At 39.6% G+C, this 21,334-nt stretch overlaps 1 protein-coding gene across 1 annotated transcript in view; it reads right to left on the bottom strand.

Annotated features, from left to right (window-relative positions):
* LOC126162580 (DNA polymerase delta catalytic subunit) overlaps window positions 1-21,334 on the bottom strand; it is a 137,646-nt gene that overhangs the window by 62,015 nt on the left and 54,297 nt on the right. Inside the window, exon 5 of the mRNA XM_049919175.1 lies at window positions 14,352-14,614. Coding sequence (XP_049775132.1) covers window positions 14,352-14,614 — 263 coding nt within the window. The remainder of the gene's footprint in view (window positions 1-14,351; window positions 14,615-21,334) is intronic.

Raw genomic sequence — 21,334 nt, 5'->3', positions numbered from 1 at the left:
ACCCAAATTGCGTGAAAATGTAATCACATGTCAGTTCTAGTATAATATATTTGTCCAATGAATACCCGTATATCATCTGCATTTCTTCTTGGTGTAGCAATTTTAATGGTCAGTAGTGTAATTAGTTTGGAGGAACAATTTGGGGAAATTATAGATAAAAAAGTTACTGAGAGAATAACATCTGGGAATGTATCACCTATTCCTTCTTCCGAACTTAATGATACCAGGAAGCGTATAGAAGACCTGTGGAGAGAATTTAAGCTTATTCAAGACAAAGTAGAAAAAAGGGTAACTTCACCTAATGGGGTATTAACTAGTGAAGCAGTGATTGATTTGCAATGGGGAGCTAATTCAGGGTTATCGAGACAATTCCCTAAATTTAAGCCGGATGGAGATGTACATCTGACACATTTCTTAAAGAGGTTTAACCCAAGGTCGGTAAAAAAAAAAAAAAGGTTGAGCAGTAAGCGTTCTGTCCTGCCATTGGCTGAGGCTGTGACGTCACGAAGGAACCGCCGCTGCCTCTGGAACAGCGCTACAAGACGCAGCCCGCGCATTTGAGCGATGTATTTGTTGAATGTTTCAGCTTCTACAGAAATAGTAAAAGGTAAATTGTTATTCTGCTATCTCTAGAAAGTTACTGCTATATTCTGTAACTTGTCCAGCTTTTAAACAGACACTGCCGAGTGCTGACTTTAATAAAATCAAGCGTCTATAGATCAAAAATAAGTGCAAAATACAGTCTGTTTTGCAGTTCTCTACAAAGTAAATGTTCGAAATGAGCAATCAATTTTCTAACTTTGGTCTGGAAAAAAGTGTTAACTTGTAGACAAGCTCTATGTAACACTCATTTATATTCTGTTTACATAATGTCTACAAAAACACTGCCGTTTTCTCAAGAAATTATGCAATTGCCTTATTTGTAGGAAGCATTTGAATTACCTACCTGAACTGCCACACACACACACACACACACACACACACACACACACACACACACACACACACACATTCTTAATTTTCTCACACCTCAAACCTTTGGCTTATATTTTTATCAAGGTGGCTATATAATGTTTGCCCTAGTTGTTAAAATTCACTTATATATAAGGGCATTGAATCAAAAAAAGTGCTGCAAAATACAATTTACAGGAAATAGTGGTAAATTAACTTACCGAGTCTGCCGTTCAGCAAAGTTGGTATGTAGTGTGGGAAACAATAAGCCAATCCTTGACACTGTCAGTGTAGAGTCTTGCTAGTTGTGAAACAAACACAGTCAGAGAACCTTCACTTCTATCACTAAGTTTATATATTATTTAACTTTCACGAATATTGTTTATTTACATTCTAAAGTGATGACAAATACCACTTCCTTGCTTTCTGTTGCTGAGCGGCAACTGCTTTCTTCGACTTGTCCTTTGCAGACAGCCAACGCAGTTGGATAAATGTTCTCGTCCTAGCGTAAATCTTAATGATTTCTGGGTGAATAGTGGGGAATCGCTCGGTGAGTATAGCGCACAGGTTCTTGATGACACCAGTTTCCCTGGACAAACTGTCGTGTCCATGGATCTGGGCAAAAATTAATTCAAATTTGCTAATTGTTTCGAGCCATGTTTCTGAAGGTACAAGCAAACCCCCACGAGAAACCATGCCCAGCCATCCTCTCGATGTCTCCTCAGGCAGTGTCAGTAACTCCCCAGTGGGTGTGGCCAGTGATCTGTCATACTGTCTGCATCGATAAGCTACATATCCAGCAAGATATTTAAATCCTTCAGTGCTACAATCAGAAGCCAGTGACATTGGAGGCACATCGGATTCTCCTACTCCAAAATCTAAGTCTTCTATCTCCTTCTCTCCTTCAACCATTGCCAACACCTCAGACATATCAGGCAGGATATTGCCAAAAACAGCTGCAGTCACGAATCTTCCTTCTTCATTTGAAAGAGGAATATCACGAGTGTTTGCTCCCAACAACAACAGTCTTATCCGGCTCTTTACCTCGACTGGCGACGGATGATCATAAAAACGTCCTAGGCCTCTTATAAGAGAAAAAAAGTTCTCCAAGCAGTCTTGATTTAATCTTGCTGTAAGAATATATTCAATATTATAAACAGCTAAGTCACTGAACAGACCCAAAAGTGACAGAACAGTTTTCAAAAATCCTTTCTGGAATGGTAGGAGATTCTTTGAGTTGCCAACACGCATCTTCTCACAACACTTAGAAAATTTACATAGGCACTGTTCTTGGGCTTGAAAATTGATACCAAATCCACAGGCTAGTGATTTATTACTTTCTTTTGTCCTTGAATTAAGTACATCGGAAGTCTCATCCACCATCTGTATGAAATCACTGGCGCGTCCTCCTTCAGGCATCAAATACCGAATCGCCTGTGCAGTTGTATTTGATAGCAGCTGAGCGTACTTGCTGTCGCTCTCTGCCCTTAACTGTAATGTGTTGCTGAGATAACTTAGGACATATTTTCATCTCACCACTGTCCAAAACTAACAGTTTCTCGAACACAGATTTTGTCACAGCCTCGTTTTCCAACATTATTCCTTGATCCAGCAAGTGGTTCCTTAAGAGTTTGAGCAAATGGGGAACATCAGCAAACACCCACACACGTCTCAAAGAATCACACGGGTGTGTAAAACAAGTATTTTCATGAGTAATGCCAAGCTCCTTCCAGACAGAACTATTCTTTGCACCCATGTCTGCTACTGCAGCCACAACATTGTAGCAAATGCTGGCCAGAGAAACAATTACTTCGTTCAAGAGTGCTGCTGTCATCTGAACGTCAAAATTGAAATAGATTGGCTGCTTCCACGTTGCAAACAAGCCTCGGACCATGACAACGAGGACATTGCTGTGAGGTCCAAGAATCCTGTCATCTTGCTGATTGTAACAAATTCTACTGTCAATGTTCATTTCATCAAATGACAAAACACAAATACGTTCCCTGTCAGTCAGTGTTGCAGCCTGCATTTTCATCATCCTTCAAAATTCTTGGTTGGCAACTGAAACTGCGATTAATCCAAGCAAGGTTGACACTGCAGGTAGAGGATATCTGAGTTTTTCTCTGAGGAAATTGTAACTCTTCTGCGAAAGAGCACGTAAAGTGATAGACTTACAAATGTCCTCTTTGCCCCATCGAACCCGTTTTGAACCATGCAACAAACTTCTAGTTTGACTGAGTGAAAATATTTTGCCCAGTATTCGATTAGTTTCACGAGACACAACTTCCTTTTTATTAAATTCTTCTTCGTGCAGACGTCGTTTCATTGAGGACAGCTGACCTCTAAGATCTTTATTACGTGCTCACAATTTCATGCACATGTTCCTTAGATGAGCATTTCTCCTCTGTAGTGACGCTACAGAATTCTGTAAAGTGACTTTATGTGGATCACTACAAAGAATTTCATCTGTAAATGTATACTTGTCAACATTCCTCTTCAATGGTGAGAGCTTCTTTAAAGTCTCTAGGATTCTTCTATGAATTTCACATTTGTTAAAACGTTCTTTCCTTTCTTCTATTGCAATCTGTGTGTGAGCACTGGCGCTACTACCACAAGGCAAATTGCAGGACAGATACGCATCACTCTTAAGGATTAGTTTCCGCGGTAAATTTAACAGTTCTGAACGTAAGTCCCGGATATAGTCCGTTTCCTTGAAATGACGAGAGCATATTCTTGCATTCCCTACGTTCATAGGATCTTTTCTAAAGCATTTTGAAAGCCAAACCTTTTGCAGATTTTCATCACGTGGAAAACAATGCAACACTATTTCAGTCCCTTTTGTGTTGCGATTGTGAGAATTACAGCCAACAACAGCACAACCTGGCATTGCTTCCACACACTCAAATACTTCGGACAGACACTCACTGCACAAAGATAACCAAACTGAAACGACAACACGCACAAAACACAACACGGACGAACCACGACAACACAAAGCTCAGACGTACATTTCGCGCTTGCCAAGAGCTGTTCCTCAGTGAAGTCATGCGCAGAACGTCAGAAATGGGTTTGCTTGTGTGCAGCAGTTACTGCTCCCTCATGGGTTTAACCAAGCATTACCAAAAAATTGGGAAGATTCTAAGAAAATCGAATTTTCTGTGGGGTACCCTCTAGGGGAAGCCTCAGAATGGGGAACGGTAAATATTGAGAATTTTTCCTCCTGGGAAGACTTTCAAAAGAGATTTAAAGAGAAATACTGTCAGTGCTCAAGAGAAGTTGATATCAGATCTATGGGACCCAAAATATTATAATAATACTTGGGGTACTATGAGGAAATATTTTGATTGGCATTTAACATGAGCAAAGCATTTAGATAAGCCAATGGCAAAAGAAGGTTAGTACGTATTTTAACTAGCTGATTGCCCATCTATGCGAGAAAAGACATCTTATGTAGTGGTTGGAAAATGGTAGAAGAGTTGTTGTCTTTTGTTGACGCACTTGATGCAATCAATAAGGACTGCAACATAACTTTACACCAAAGCGAAAGTTCGAACTATGAAAGGAATAGCGGAAATAATTTTAAAAGGCATGAAGTAAAGTTAGCAAAAGTACACCAGTGTAATAAGAAAAGTTGCAACGGTAATCATCAAAAGAAGCATCCACATTCAAATTTAGGTCCAGTAACTTCTCAAGAATTTGTAGAGTGTTGCCAAACTTGGGGAAGATCAGTTTGGATTCCGTAGAAATATTGGAACACGTGAGGCAATACTGACCTTACGATATATCTTAGAAGAAAGATTAAGTAAAGGCAAACCTACGTTTCTAGCATTTGTAGACTTAGAGAAAGCCTTTGACAATGTTGACTGGAATACTCTCTTTCAAATTCTAAAGGTGGCAGGGGTAAAATACAGGGGCGAAAGGCTATTTACAATTTGTATAGAAACCAGATGGCAGCTATAAGAGTCGCGGGACATGAAAGGGTAGCAGCGGTTGGGAAGGGAGTGAGACAGGGTTGTAGCCTCTCCCCGATGTTATTCTATCTGTATATTGAGCAAGCAGTAAAGGAAACAAAAGAAAAATTTGGAGTAGGCATTAAAATCCATGGAGAGGAAATAAAAACTTTGAGGTTCGCTGATGACATTGTAATTCTGTCAGAGACAGCAAAGGACTTGGAAGAGCAGTTGAACGGAACGAACAGTGTCTTGAAGGGAAGATATAAGATGAACATCAACAAAAGCAAAAAGAGGATACCGTATTTACTCGAATCTAAGCCGCATCTGAAAAATAAGATTTGAAATAAAGGAAAAAAACATTTCCCGACTGTAAGCCGGAACTGAAATTTGAGACTCGAAATTCAAGGGGAGAGAAAAGTTTTAAACCGCACCTCCAAATTGAAACAAATTTGGTCCATTGTAATATGACACAATTTAGGTCGAATGAATGACGATACAGATACAGTAGTTTGGTTCGAGTCGTAAGCTTAGCAGGTAAGCTTTACCAGGTAGCCATTGCTATGTGTCAGGCGCTCCGTCCGCATTTATACGGGTACCCATCCTTTTTCACGTGCTTCGTCTGGTTTGAATCGATTGCTTATTTGGCTTGGATCTGATAAATGCCGTTTTCTTTGTTATAGGTATTTACGTCACTCTAAGCTGAAAATGCATTACTGTACTGTGTCAAGCATTGTTTGTTGCATTGTGATAGTGCGTGTTTACGGCCTGTCGCCGTCGCAGCATGGCTTGCTTTTGTGTGCGCTACCGCCGCTTACAATTAAAAAAAAAAGGAGGGAGAGAGAGAGAGAGAGAGAGAGAGAGAGAGAGAGAGAGGAATCGTCTCATTAGCGAAACAATGGCAAGAGACTGCTATTTGTTGTTACTTACACTGCTGCTTTCTTGGATAATGATCAACAAGAACCAAATAATAGACTACGTATGATAGAACTTGTTCTGAACGAGAGTTACGCGAAAATTTTTCTCCGTTTGAAAATCTTTGCGGCCGCTTATTTAATACATCAAATTCTGCACAGAAATTAAAGTCATCTTAGATTTAAAAATCTAGTCAGTTGCCGTGCTTCATTTCTGAGTGTATCACTATTAGGCATAAGAATAATACGAATATAAACATGACACGATACGTATATTCTTCCGCGTTTGCTGTTGTGTCACTCTAGTTTCGTAGTTTATTAGGCAGACAGGATTTAAATGAGATAGCAGCAAACACGAAAGAATACATGGCAAAATGTTTATATTCGTATTATTCTTATGGTGAAGAGAATACTGCATGTGATTCACATTTCATCAGGTTCCTATTAGCAACAATCTCTTCTCACAGGCAGGAAAAAATTCAGAACGTAGAGTTGGTCATATTGACAAACATCCCAAACAGTCTTGCCAGTCGGATTTTCGTAGTATATTGAAATTCAGCTACATTTGAAGATGAACAATACGGAATTTGTATTTACTTTGTTGGGTAATGTATGAAAATACAGTGGTCGAAACTCGGGGCGGAGAAAAAAAGCTCATCTTCCACCTTTTGTTTTTAAATTTATTTAGTGACGCAGAGGTTTTGGCGCCAGTATTTATCTTTGTGCCTACAAAGCATGCCTGTGTAGCGCTACATATATTCGATGGCAGAAGTTAGCTGTGGCGGCACCTACCAACATCTTTTAGAACTTCCTCTTGCTTTGCACTCGATTCTAAGTCACAGGCGGTTTTTTGGATTACAAAAACCGGAAAAAAAAGTGCGGCTTATATTCGAGTAAATACGGTAATGGAATGTAGTCGAATTAAGTCGGGTGATGCTGAGGGAATTAGATTAGGAAATGAGACACTTAAAGTAGTAAAGAAGTTTTGCTATTTGGGGAGCAAAATAACTGATGATGGTCGAAGTAGAGAGGATATAAAATGTAGACTGGCAATGGCAAGGAAAGCATTTCTGAAGAAGAGAAATTTGTTAACATCGAGTATAGATTTAAGTGTCAGGAAGTCGTTTCTGAAAGTAGTTGTATGGAGTGTAGCCATGTATGGAAGTAAAACGTGGACGATAAATTATTTGGACAAGAAGAGAATAGAAGCTTTCGAAATGTGGTGCTACAGAACAATGCTGAAGATTAGATGGGTAGATCACATAACTAATGAGGAGGTATTGAATAGAATTGGGGAGAAGAGGAGTTTGTGGCACAACTTGACAAGAAGAAGGTACCGGTTGGTAGGACATGTTCTGAGGCATCAGGGGATCACCAATTTAGTATTGGAGGGCAGCGTGGAGGGTAAAAATTGTAGAGGGAGACCAAGAGATGAATACACCAAGCAGATTCAGAAGGATGTAGGCTGCAGAAGTACTGGGAGATGATGAAGCTTGCACAGGATAGAGTAGCATGGAGAGCTGCATCAAACCAGTCTCAGGACTGAAGACCACAACAACACAGCCAAAAACACAAAATAGAAATGTAATATCTCGATTTGGTAACCAACCCGTAATTAGTAGTAATGAGGAAAACTTAGTTTGACCTGGATCCATGTCCGGGGCCCAGGCTGTGGAAATACATTAGGAGGCCATATTCCATATAAGTATGTTAACTTTATGCACAAAATATCCACAAAGGAATGGTTGCTGCTTGAAGAACCAAGCTTAGCTACTAACAACCCACAACCTATAATAGCAGGGACAGTGGAAACCTCCGAGGTTAACATATTTACAGATTCGGGAAGTGAGGTATCACTCATCTCAAATGCTTTTTTTAACTCGCTGCAGAATAAATGTTATTGCCCGTGACTGGCGTATACATAATAGGGATAATGGGAACAAAACGAAAACTTGTAAAACACGAAACTCAGTATTGGAAATATGGTATTTTGTCAAATGCTGTTAATAGTAGAAAATATTAATAGAGACATAATATTTGGTTTAGATTGGTTGTTACAGTTTAAAGTCACCTTAAACTTTGACGAACATCTACTTTGTTTTGGTAAAGGGAACAGTTGATGGACACCTATTGTGACAAATATGTCACTTTAAGGAACAACTGAGCGCAGTATCTGCAATTAACAGCTGCAGCACAATTATCACCAAAAATCGATAATGTTGATCAAGGAACACAGCGAACTGATATACATGACAAAGTTAATGAATCCCCAATATTAACCGATCAACAAGGGTGAGATTTATATAAAATTTTAATGGATTATGAAGTAGTGTTTTCCAACTGACCAGGTAATATCAGCGACTATATCTGTAAATCAAAGCTAGCACTTTATTCTTTAGCAAACCGTATCCTATACCAATGAGTTTGAAGGAAGCAGTTCGGGATGAGATTAACAAAATGATTGATGATAATATTATAGAACAAAGTTCCAGTGTAATGAATAATCCTCTGGTTATGGTGAAGAAAGCTACAGGTGGGGTATGATTACTCTTATACGCTCGCACATTGAACAGACATATAGAGACGGAGAGAGATCACCCGATTAATATCGACGAATTGTTATCCAAATTTGAAAAGAAAAGATTCTTTAGCATGCTGGATTTGACTGCGGGATATTGGCAGATAAAATTACATCCAGAATCCAAAAAGTATACAGCCTTTTTGTTTGATGAAAAATCATATTTCAATGTACTGTCATTTGGACTTAGTATCTCTGTGTCCGTATTTATGTGTGCATTAGATAAAGCACTAGGGAGAGACTTATTGAAGGATTTGATAATACACGCAGACGATATCCTAATAATATCAGCTACTTGGGAGGAACATTGTCTTACTTTGTGCAGACATTGAAAAAATTTAAAGAGAAAGGTATTATGGTGAAGCTGTCAAAATTGTTTTTTGTACGCCAAGAATTTGAGTTCTTAGGGCATATTGGAGGGGTAGAAGGAATTAGACCAGACCCTGAACGCATAAAAGCTATCAAAGAATGTCCGCACCCCAGAAATGTAAGACAAGTAAAAGGATTTATAGGAAGGGCCGGATACTTTCGACAGTATGTATGAGGGCAGGAGTTAAATGACGCAAGAATTTTATGTTTATTAAAAAAAAGGGAGTACTGTGGACTTGGGATCAAGGTGCAAATGATGCATCTGAAAATGTTAAAAGAGCACTTGTTGAGGCACCCATATTACATCATCCTGTTATGGGAAAAACTGTTTAAAATTTCAATGGATGTATCTGATTACGGTGTTGCTGCCGAACTTTTCCAAGGAGAATGGGATCCAAATAATTCAGAGCACAGAACCATAGCTTTTGCTAGCTGTAGCCTAAATAAGCATGAACTAAATTACGCAGCTACTGAAAAGGAACTATTGGCGATTGTGTGGAGTATTCAAAAGTTTCAAATACTAGTACGAGAATCAGAAATACACATTTATACCGATCATTTCCTTTCTGATGAGTAGTCGATTACCCCTACAGGCGTACAATATTAAGATACGATATGTAAAAGATTCCAAAAACAATGTATCTGATGCTTTACTGAGGCTACCCATAGGAATGGAAGAACTGAACTGGAAGGGCCCAGCGTTATTTTTGCCATTAATTTTATGTCAGCAGAATATCCAAACATCAGGGTAAAAGAAATGGCTCAAAGAATAACACAGAATATCCATCATGATCCTTATTTCACAGAAATATTTTCTATGTGTATCCAGAACTCGTAATTTCCTAATCAGTTACAAAAATGGAAAATTATAGATCATAACTTGTTTTGGACAGAAAGCATAGAATTACAGCATTGGTGTTTATGTATTCCAAAGGTAATGGAAGACGAACTTGCATGGTATGTTCATATGGGATACGGACACATCGGAATAAAAAAATGTGTATCCCATATGAATAAGTTTTATCATTTCAAGAAGTTATGTCATAAATTAGCATCTTTGATTAGAACCTGTGAAACTAGCCAGAAAGAAAAAAGAGAGTAATACTCACGTGAAATACAGAATGTATCCTGTTATCTCTAAGTCATTACACGACCTTGCAGCAGCTTCGTCTGGTTTGAATTGATTGTTTATTTTTCTTTGATCTGATAAGCGCTGTTCTCTTTGTTATAGGTGTTTACGTCACTCTAAGCTGAAAATGTATTACTGTACTGTGTCATGCACTGTTTGTCGCATTCTGATAATGAGTGTTTACAGACTGTTGCTGTTCGCGGCATGGCTTGCTTTTGTACACGCTACCGCCGCTCATTAGCGAAACAATGGCAAGAGACTGCTATTTGATGTTACTTACACTACTGCTTTCTTTGATAATGATCAACAAGAACCAAATAATAGACTACGTATGATAGAAGTTTTGAACGAGAGTTTAGCGAAAATTTTTCTCCGTTTGAAAATCTTTGCAGACGCCTCTTTAGTACATAACATTCCGCACAGAAATTAGTCTTCTTAAATTTAAAAATCGAGTCAATTGCCGTGCTTCATTTCTGACTGTATCACTATTAGGCATAAGAATAATACGAATATAAACATGACACGATACGTATATTCTTCCGCGTTTCCTGTTGTCTCACTCTAGTTTCATAGTTTATTAGGCAGACAGGATTTAAATGAGATAGCAGCAAACACAAAACAATACATGGCAAAATGTTTATATTCGTATTATTCTTATGGTGAAGAGAATGCTGCATGTGATTCACAGTTCATAAAAGTTCCTATTAGCAACCATCTCTTCTCACAGGTAGGAAAAAATTCAGAACGTAGAGTTGGCCATATTGACAAACATACCAAACAGTCTTGCCAGTCGGATTTTCGTAGTATATTGAAATTCAGCTACATTCGAAGATGAACAATATGAAATTTGTATTTACTTCGTTGGATAATGTATGAAAATGCATTGGTCGAAACTCGGGGCGGAGGAAAAAACTCTTCTTCCACTCTTTTTTTAAATTTATTTACTGACGCAGAGGTTTTGACGCCAGTATTTATCTTTGTGCCTGCAACGCATGCCTGTGTAGCGCTACATATATTCAACAGCAGAAGTTAGTTGTGGCGGCACCTACCAACATTTTTCAGAACTTCCGCTTACGTTGCACTCTATTCTAAGCCGCAGGCGGTTTTTGGGATTACAAAAAACCGGAAAAAAGTGCGGCTTAGATTCGAGTAAATACGGTAGGTGCTGATCCTAGGAGATGGGGACAGTATCATGACAAAAGTCACAAATTTTATGGGAATTATTCTGGAAAGTGTGATTAGCATTAATACGGTTCGGGGAAGTATATGAGTGTCAAAAGAACACTTCCATTTCGCCCAGAGTTTCTCCAAGCTACAATAATGCAAGTAGTACATAGTAGGATAAAAGGGAGTACAAAAAGATAAAGAATAGAAAACAGATTACTCATGTGTCATAAACACCTGAGGTTTTCAATTGAAAAAAGGAAATAAAGAAAAGAAAAATAGTTCTCACAATTTCTAACTATCAGTGAAGCTGACTAAAACAATGAGTAAATGCTCATGTCTTAATAACAAAGTAAAATAAGAAAATGGCTCTGAGCACTATGCGATTTAACTTCTGAGGTCATCAGTCGCCTAGAACTTACAACTAATTAAACCTAACTAACCGAAGGACATCACACACATCCATGCCCGAGGCAGGATTCGAACCTGCGACCGTAGCGGAGTAAAATAAGAAAAGAATAGAGATACAATAAGCGAAAGATTGTTCCGGAGACGATGGAGAATTGTTATGGGAAGGAGGGATACGTATATAAACAAATGTAAAAAAAAGTATAGTGTTAAGATACGAAATGTTATTATGAGTGATGATATTTGAATAATGATTATGAATAAAATAGCATGTGTTCAATCAGGGGGGGTGGGGGGGGGGGTGGGTGGGTTATTATGTAGTGATTCGATAATTTCTGTGTAAATCCAAGAACCACTCAGCCTTCTACGATCTCTAACACACGATATCCTAGATACGAGTGTGGGATGGTAAAATCCTACCTACGGCACGTACGTCACATGTTTGTGAGTGCACATTTTAAAATCAGTCGCGGGAAGAAGGTAGACACGGTGGTCAAACTGCACCGACAAGTACCTGTCGGACAATCCACAGATGTGTTAGTGAGTGTGTAATGAAGAACCATGGAGTTTACATGCCGCTCTGTGCTTATTGTGTCATTGACTATTGTTAATTATAACAAGAACAGTTGGACAAAGTACTATTATAGACTCTTGACTCAGCCTGCGTGGAGGCAAGACGTATTTTCGGATTCATTTTAAGAAATTCATGGTAGTCAAGCCAACTTTCAAAAGAAAGTAACTCATTTTGTTTCTAACATTCGATGGTATGAGGTACTTACAGAAAGTTACATATGTATGTTGAAAGTGTGAATTATATTGTGCATGAAAGTCAAATACATCGTTAACTGACGAAAAGGAAAGTTTGTATGTCTACTCATTTTATAAGTAGAAAGAGGCTTAAAAGTTCTTGTACCAAGCGCTATTCGATGGAGAAGTCAAGAGATTTTCTAGCAGCAGCCAACTATCCCGTAGAGAAGAGGGGCTGCAAAATTCTAAGTAAATCACCTCATAAAGAAGTGGAATGTGGTTTGGTGAAATAAATCAGTACAACTCACACCTCCACTCACACTTTAAGTCGTCAGAACGTTAGAACTTAAGTATTATGAATGGTAGTACCAAACATAGTTATTGTGTGAGAGTAGCTTTAAGGATTTATTTTCTGAGGAGAGGTGAAGGGAAACTTCTGTTTCAACAACAAAGTTCTTGATGATGTATGAAAACAGCAGGTTAAGAAGCACCTGATAAACAAGGAGAAATACCAAACATGAGAAATTACTGAGTGGGTTTAATTGATAGGATACGACTGCTGAGGAATTTTTCAGGAAGAAAGAATTTGGTAATGTTATTGTATTAGGCTTTAAGTGATGTAAAGTCTATGTACTATACGTAATTGTCAACTTATAATATATGACACGCAGAATTGCCTGGAGCAGGATCCAGTGGGTTGGATTTTATTACAAACGGAGGTGCTGCTCTGCAGTTAATTTACTTGCCACAATTGAATGAAATAAAGATACCTCCATATGTAATGCACAACCCTCATGGAAGCAGGACCAACTGTAGCCAGCAAAGCACTTAATCAGGACCAACCTATTGATACAGCAAGTAGTGTCACCACAGCATTGAATGGCCTAGCAGAGGCAGCAGTGCTGTATTACTGTTGGCAAAGCATAAACGCAGAGCCACTGTGGCGTGACTGACCTTCATGTCTGAGCTGTTACTTGGCTGCAGCTTAAATGACGAGAATTGAGGCCCCAGAAAAACAAGGATTGCCAAGCCCATACATTTAGTACTTATTTCTAGACAGAAGTTTGCAGTCAACTAGTCACCATCCCTGGACTCACGCTGCCACTAGCTGCAGTTCTGTGTTCATGCTGAGTCTGATACTGCTGACTTAGTGCCCTCCAACCATCAACACTTCACCAACTGACCGGCAGTATGACCGACCACAGACAAGCCACTCACTGACCACAGCACCTTTTCACTGATTGTGTATAGTTTGTGCTTTAGGGGCATAGGCTTCTCCTAGTTTGCTGAGCAATAAATGAATGTCTCAAAAATGATATTTTCATGATGAAACATTGGATGACAACCAGACGTCCGCTCACTGCTCTACTGTTATCATGCCCAGGGTGGTGAACTCCTAGCTTCCTGACCTCTGACAACCTTGTTCCATCACCCACCATACAGGACAACCACCCCCGGCCTCTACAGTATACAGATTATCGATTGTTACAAAAATCGACTCTGTTAAATAGATATATGATATTCTGTCTTCCAACTATTGCCAATTCAAAAGAAATTTATGACTGGAAATAACTTTTAGTGCAATGGTGATATATGGCAGTCAGGTATTTCAAGAAATTCAGTAATAGAGTATACCCACTGGAAAAAGGAGAGTAAGGGCCCTGGCCTACTAGGAAACAAAAATGAAAAGCAAGCACATTGTCACCTGAAGTAAACAGACTTTCACATCAGCTTAAAAACTGGTTATGTTTCTTATGCAGGCGCCATAAAGACATAGAGTGTACAGTAGAATATAAGTTTAAATACACAAGCAAGAATCTGATTAATGGCAAATTAGTTAACTTGTTGATGCCTAAGCAGAGCTTTCTACTCCTTACACTGAATGTTGATAAGTTGGCACTCATTGAGTTACTTGGGCAGCCAATGTGTTAACTAGCTGCTTTTTATGCCAACTAACAAACACTCTACATATTACAAACATCTAGAATATAAGGGCATCCAGTAAGTCAAGTACACTTACATGTTCATTACAACATGCATTTTTTCCGTGACTTATGGAATAGCCATTTGTCAAGGTGGTAGAATAATATGTCCCATGAATTTCAAAATGAGAGTCTCTAACAACTGGAAAATTAACAAACCTGATGTCAAAATCTATGTTGGATTCATATGCTTGATACTGATGAGGACCAAGTGCTGGAAAAATCACTTCTTTCTCCAGAAGTCGTTTTGCTGGAGCAATTAGACGTGGAAGTGCCACAGTTATCTTGATAAATGTTTGCAAGTCCTGACCATGATAACCAAAGAGCGTTTGCCGTTTAACAATTTCAACAGCAAGTACAGCTTGTTGCACCTCTTCTCGATTTGAACGCATGTCTGCCAAAACAGCCTTGTTTAATGCCTCCTGGAACCATGTAAAACATAATTTGAAGCCTCCAACAGACTTAATTATTATCAAATAAGAATATATAGTAATCACATTGAATAGTTATTGTTTACAGATGTTGGATTGACACTTTTCAGATCTCAACTGCTGATTCATCAACACAGCATTGTTACGCATTGAAGAGCCAAAGAAACTGGTACACCTGCCTACTATTGCGTAGGTCTCCTGTGAGCACACAGTAGTGCTGCAACACAACACTGCATGGACTTCACTAATGTCTGAAGTACTGCTGGAGGGAATTGACACCGTGAATTCTGCAGGACTGTCCATAAATCTTTTAAGAGTACGAGGGGGATGGAGATCTCTTCTGAACAGCACCTTGCAAGGCATCCGAGATATGCTCAATAATATTCATGTCTGGGGAGTTTTATAACCAGCAGAAGTGTTTAAGCTCAGAAGAGCGTTCCTGGAGCCACTCTGTAGCAATTCTGGATGTGTAGGGTGTCATATTGTCCTGCTGGAATTGTCAAAGACCATCGGATTGGAAAAAGGACATGAATGGATGCAGGCGATCAGACAGGATGCTCATGTACGTGTCACCTGTCACAGTTGTATCTAGACGTATCAGGAGTCCCATATCACTCCAACTGCACATGCCCCACACCATTACAGAGCCTCCACCAGCTTGAACAGTCCCCTACTGGGTCCATGGAGTCATGAGGTTGTCTCCATATACACACACATCCATTCGCTCGATACAATTTGAAACGAGACTTATCGAACCAGGTAACACGTTTCTAGTTATCAACAGTCCAGTGTCGGTGTCAGTGTCGAACGGCCCAGGCTAGGCGTAAAGCTTCGTGTCACACAGTCATCAAGGGTACATGAAAGGGCCTTCGGTGCTGAAAGCCCACATTGATGATGTTTTACTGAGTGATTTGCATGCTTTTTGATGACCCAGCATTGAAATCTGCAGCAATTTGCAGAATGGTTGCACTTCTGTCACACTGAACGATTCTCTTCAATTGTCATTGGTCTTGTTCTTGCAGGATCTTTTTCTGGCTGCAGCGAAGTTGGAGATTTGATGTTTTACTCAATTCCTGATATTTGCGATACACTTATGAAATGGGCGTATGGAAAAATCCTCACTTCATCGCTAAGTCGGAGATACTGTGTCCTTCGCTCGTGCACCAACTATAACACCATGTTCAAACTCACTTAAATCTTGATAATCTGCCATTGTACCAGCAGTCACTGATCTAACAAGTGTGCCAGACACTTGTTGTCTGATATAGGCATTGCCGACCACAGCGTTGTATTCTGCCTGCTTACATATCTCTGTATTTGAATACGCACGCCTTTACCAGTTTCTTTGGCACTTCAGTGTAACACGTTAGTGGAGTACAGTCCAGTAAGTGCAATATACGATTCGGACAATCTCTAATGTAATGTAACTGCAAAACTGACTGGATTGAATGAGCAGCCTATTTAACAAAGCAACTGCATTAGCAATACATTAATACAAAGAGGCAAATGATTAACCATGGTACAACTAAGACTGGGAACTCAGTTCACCAATATAGATTATATCAGCATTACATTTGTGGATTCATGAGAAACAGAAATAAATTAAACAGGTTTCTTTGTTTGTTGTTGGACTAGTATGGTATGTAGAAATGCAAATGGTAAGTAAAATTAGTATGAATGCATTTCTAACAAGAAAAAATTTCTCAAAGCATACCTTACTGACAATATCCATATGACATGACATCTCAAGTGGAAGGAAACACACCAATTTGTGTAATTTACTAAGTTTAAATGAACTTAATCACAATATAATGTAAATTACATAATAATGTAATACTGTTACATAATGCTGCAATTAAGACCACTAAAATTTATAAAATATCCTTTCTATCTTCAACAGGTATGGGTAAGGCTGGGTTAGGGGGATGGGGAGTAGAAGGGGTGGGGGTGGAGGCAGTTGAGTGCAACATTTGAACAGAGAAATAGTGTGGAAGCAAATGTTTAGGTTAAGAGGATTGCTTATGTGTGTCGGGTCAAATCCTCTGTACGTACTTTGTACTGTATAAGCTGAAGTTCTCCAGACACTCAACACTGTTGTCAACCTATCTTACATGAAACTGATACCTGCAGAAGCTTCACAATTCTTACAAGACCTCATTTTTAGTCCTAAAACCAGGTTATTTCATGTAAATAACCTGCTTTCTTTTACTCATTCCCTTTAGTGGAAACATTTCTGTCACTATCTAACTGACCACAGGAGAGTCAGCTGAAAACTAACTGTTTAAAAAAAAGGAATCCTCTTCATAATTTCCTAACACAGTGAATGCCCTAAGGAGAGCTGCCACGGAGGAGTGGGACAGGCAGGAGGAGCAACATCTCAGCCACCATGTAGACAGGTTGCCTAAAAGGACCCAAGTATGTTACAATGCTCAAGGTGGAGCAACAATGTATTACATGTTACCCAGTAGCATATTTTCACACTTCACAGATTTGGAAAGGTGTGCCCTTTCACACGAACTTTATTTTGGTTATTGTTTTTATGGTAAATTTTCTTTTTAGGTTCATAAGCCATACTCTTTCACTCTCTGCTCCCTTGTACCTACACTGACACACATTTGAATACATGCAGATGGTACAAACCTTTTCTTTGTGCAGTTTACATAGAACATTCTCAGTTTCCACATTTCTCAAGCTCTGATCCTCTGTACTTTTCACCCAGCACATCCCTCGCAATCTTTCAGAAATTTTTCACCTTCAGCCTGGCTTGACTCCATTATCCAAATCATTTCCCAGAAAGTCATGACATTACAGGTATTCATGACCTTAGCACCTATTCTGATATGACTATTATGCAGATGAGGTTCCACACAGTGGTCATTAATTGTAGTACCTATGTGGCTGAATGTGTCTTCCTGTGACCCCTATCCCAACACAATTTCCACCAGATTCTCAGAACACTAGGTTCATCTCAAAATCTTGTACCTGTCCAAGTCTCCCTCCTAACACTGGTACCCCTTCTACTGCCACCTTTCACCTGCTCCCAAAGCTCCACAATCTCAAACCTGCAGGTGTGCCTACTGGTTGTCTCCTTCTTTGCTCATTATGTAACTCATACAGAAAGAAGGTACCCGTGGTCTAGAGGTAGCGTCTTTGATTCATAATCGAAACATCTTCGGTCCCGGGTTCGATCCCCGCCACTGCCTAAATTTTGATAAATAATCAGCATTGGCGGCCAAAGACTTCCGGCATAAGAAGTCAGCCTCATTCTGCCAATGGCCTTGTCAAAGAGGGCGGAGGAGCAGATAGAGGTTCAGGGCACTCTCTTGTCCTAGGGGTGGGAAATTGCCCCTAAAGGCGGAAGAATCAGTAATGATCAACGACATGAGGATGCAGAAGCCAATGGAAACCACTGCATTAAAGACACGTAACGTGTATCCACAGGACATGTGGCCTGTAATTGAAGAAGTGTCATGATGATCTCTCCATTGGCAAAAGATTCCGGAATAGTCCCCCATTCGGATCTCCGGGAGGGGACTGCCAAGGGGGACGTTACCATGAGAAAAAGATTGAATAATCAACGAAAGGATAACGTTCTACGAGTCAGCGCAAGGAATGTCAGAAGCTTGAACGTGGTAGAGAAACTAGAAAATCTGAAAAGGGAAATGCAAAGGCTCAATCTAGATATAGTAGGGGTCAGTGAAGTGAAGTGGAAGGAAGACAAGGATTTCTGGTCAGATGAGTATCGGGTAATATCAACAGCAACAGAAAATGGTATAACAGGTGTAGGATTCGTTATGAATAGGAAGGTAGTGCAGAGGGTGTGTTACTGTGAACAGTTCAATGACCGGGTTGTCCTAATCAGAATCGACAGCAGACCAACACCGACAACGATAGTTCAGGTATACATGCCGACATCGCAAGCTGAAGATGAACAAATAGAGAAAGTGTATATTGAAAGGGTAATGCAGTATGTAAAGGGGGACGAAAATCTAATAGTCATGGGCGACTGGAATGCAGTTGTAGGGGAAGGAGTAGAAGAAAAGGTTACAGGAGAATATGGGCTTGGGACAAGGAATGAAAGAGGAGAAAGACTAATTGAGTTCTGTAACAAGTTTCAGCTAGTAATAGCGAATACCCCATTCAAGAATCACAAGAGGAGGAGGTATACTTGGAAAAGGCCGGGAGACACGGGAAGATTTCAATTAGATTACATCATGGTCAGACAGAGATTCCGAAATCAGATACTGGATTATAAGGTGTACCCAAGAGCAGATATAGACTCAGATCACAATATAGTAGTGATGAAGAGTAGGCTGAAGTTCAAGACATTAGTCAGGAAGAATCAATACGCAAAGAAGTGGGATACGGAAGCACTAAGGAATGACGAGATACGTTTGAAGTTCTCTATCGCTATAGATAGAGCAATAAGGAATAGCGCAGTAGGCAGTACAGTTGAAGAGGAATGGACATCTCTAAAAAGGGCCATCACAGAAGTTGGGAAGGAAAACATAGGTACAAAGAAGGTAGCTGTGAAGAAACCATGGGTAACAGAAGAAATGCTTCAGTTGATTGATGAAAGGAGGAAGTACAAACATGTTCCGGGAAAATCAGGAATACAGAAATACAAGCCGCTGAGGAATGAAATAAATAGGAAGTGCAGGGAAGCTAAGACGAGATGGCTGCAGGAAAAATGTGAAGACATCGAAAAAGATATGATTGTCGGATGACAGACTCAGCACACAGGAAAGTCAAAACAACCTTTGGTGACATTAAAAGCAACGGTGGTAACATTAAGAGTGCAACGGGAATTCCACTGTCAAATGCAGAGGAGAGAGCAGATAGGTGGAAAGAATACATTGAAAGCCTCTATGAGGGTGAAGATTTGTCTGATGTAGTAGAAGAAGAAACAGGAGTCGATTTAGAAGAGATAGGGGATCCAGTATTAGAATCGGAATTTAAAAGAGCTTTGGAGGACTTACAGTGAAATAAGGCAGAAGGGATAGATAACATTCCATCAGAATTTCTAAAATCATTGGGGGAAGTGGCAACCAAACGACTATTCACGTTGATGTGTAGAATATATGAGTCTGGCGATATACCATCTGACTTTCGGAAAAGCATCATCCACACAATTCCGAAGACAGCAAGAGCTGACAAGTGCAAGAATTATCGCACAATCAGCTTAACAGCTCATGCATCGAAGCTGCTTACAAGAATAATATACAGAAGAATGGAAAAGAAAACTGAGAATGCACTAGGTGACGATCAGTTTGGCTTTAGGAAAGGTAAAGGGACGGGAGAGGCAATTCTGACGTTACGGCTAATAATGGAAGCAAGGCTAAAGAAAAATCAAGACATTTTCATAGGATTTGTCGACCTGGAAAAAGCGTTCGACAATATAAAATGGTGCAAGCTGTTCGAGATTCTGAAAAAAAGTAGGGGTAAGCTATAGGGAGAGATGGGTCTTATACAATATGTACAACAACCAAGAGGGAATAATAAGAGTGGACGATCAAGAACGAAGTGCTCATATTAAGAAGGGTGTAAGACAAGGCTGTAGCCTTTCGCCCCTACTCTTCAATCTGTACATCGAGGAAGCAATGATGGAAATAAAAGAAAGGTTCAAGAGTGGAATTAAAATACAAGGTGAAAGGATATCAATGATACAATTCGCTGATGACATTGCCATCCTGAGTGAAAGTGAAGAAGAATTAAATGATCTGCTGAACGGAATGAACAGTCTAATGAGTACACAGTATGGTTTGAGAGTAAATCGGAGAAAGACGAAGGTAATGAGAAGTAGTAGAAATGAGAACAGCGAGAAACTTAACATCAGGATTGATGTTCACGAAGTCGATGAAGTTAAGGAATTCTGCTACCTAGGCAGTAAAATAACCAATGACGGACGAAGCAAGGAGGACATCAAAAGCAGACTTGCTATGGCAAAAAAGGCATTTCTGGCCAAGAGAAGTCTACTAATATCAAATACCGGCCTAATTTGAGGAAGAAATTTCTGAGGGTGTACGTCTGGAGTACAGCATTGTATGGTAGTGAAACATGGACTGTGGGAAAACCGGAACAGAAGAGAATCGAAGCATTTGAGATGTGGTGCTATAGACGAATATTGAAAATTAGGTGGACTGATAAGGTAAGGAATGAGGAGGTTCTACGCAGAATCGGAGAGGAAAGGAATATGTGGAAAACACTGATAAGGAGAGGGGACAGGATGATAGGACATCTGCTAAGACATGAGGGAATGACTTCCATGGTACTAGACGGAGCTGTAGAGTGCAAAAACTGTAGAGGAAGACAGAGATTGGAATACGTCAAACAAATAATTGAGGATGTAGGTTGCAAGTGCTACTCTGAGATGAAGAGGTTAGCACAGGAAAGGAATACGTGGCGGGCCGCATCAAAACAGTCAGTAGACTGATGTGAAAAAAAAAAAACAGAAAGATCCTCGTTGAATGTTGACAAGTGCCCCTAATCTGCTGTCTGCAATTCCTCATAGTTCCTATCCCATTATCACCCAACTCCTTTCTTGACATTGAGGATGCTACATCCATGTACACCAAAGTCCTTCATAGGCAGTTAAGATTCACCTGACACTTTCATGTCTTGGAGTCATGTCAAGGAGAGCCTGTGCTCTTTCCTGCACAATCTCAACACCTTCTACAAAATCTATTTAACATGGTCCATCTTGATTTAATG

The sequence above is a fragment of the Schistocerca cancellata genome, chromosome 2 (genome assembly GCF_023864275.1).
Source record: "Schistocerca cancellata isolate TAMUIC-IGC-003103 chromosome 2, iqSchCanc2.1, whole genome shotgun sequence".
In the NCBI taxonomy this organism is placed as follows: domain Eukaryota; kingdom Metazoa; phylum Arthropoda; class Insecta; order Orthoptera; family Acrididae; genus Schistocerca; species Schistocerca cancellata.
The sequence above is the reverse complement of the archived record's forward strand: the minus strand, read 5'-3'. Positions and strand labels throughout refer to the sequence as shown.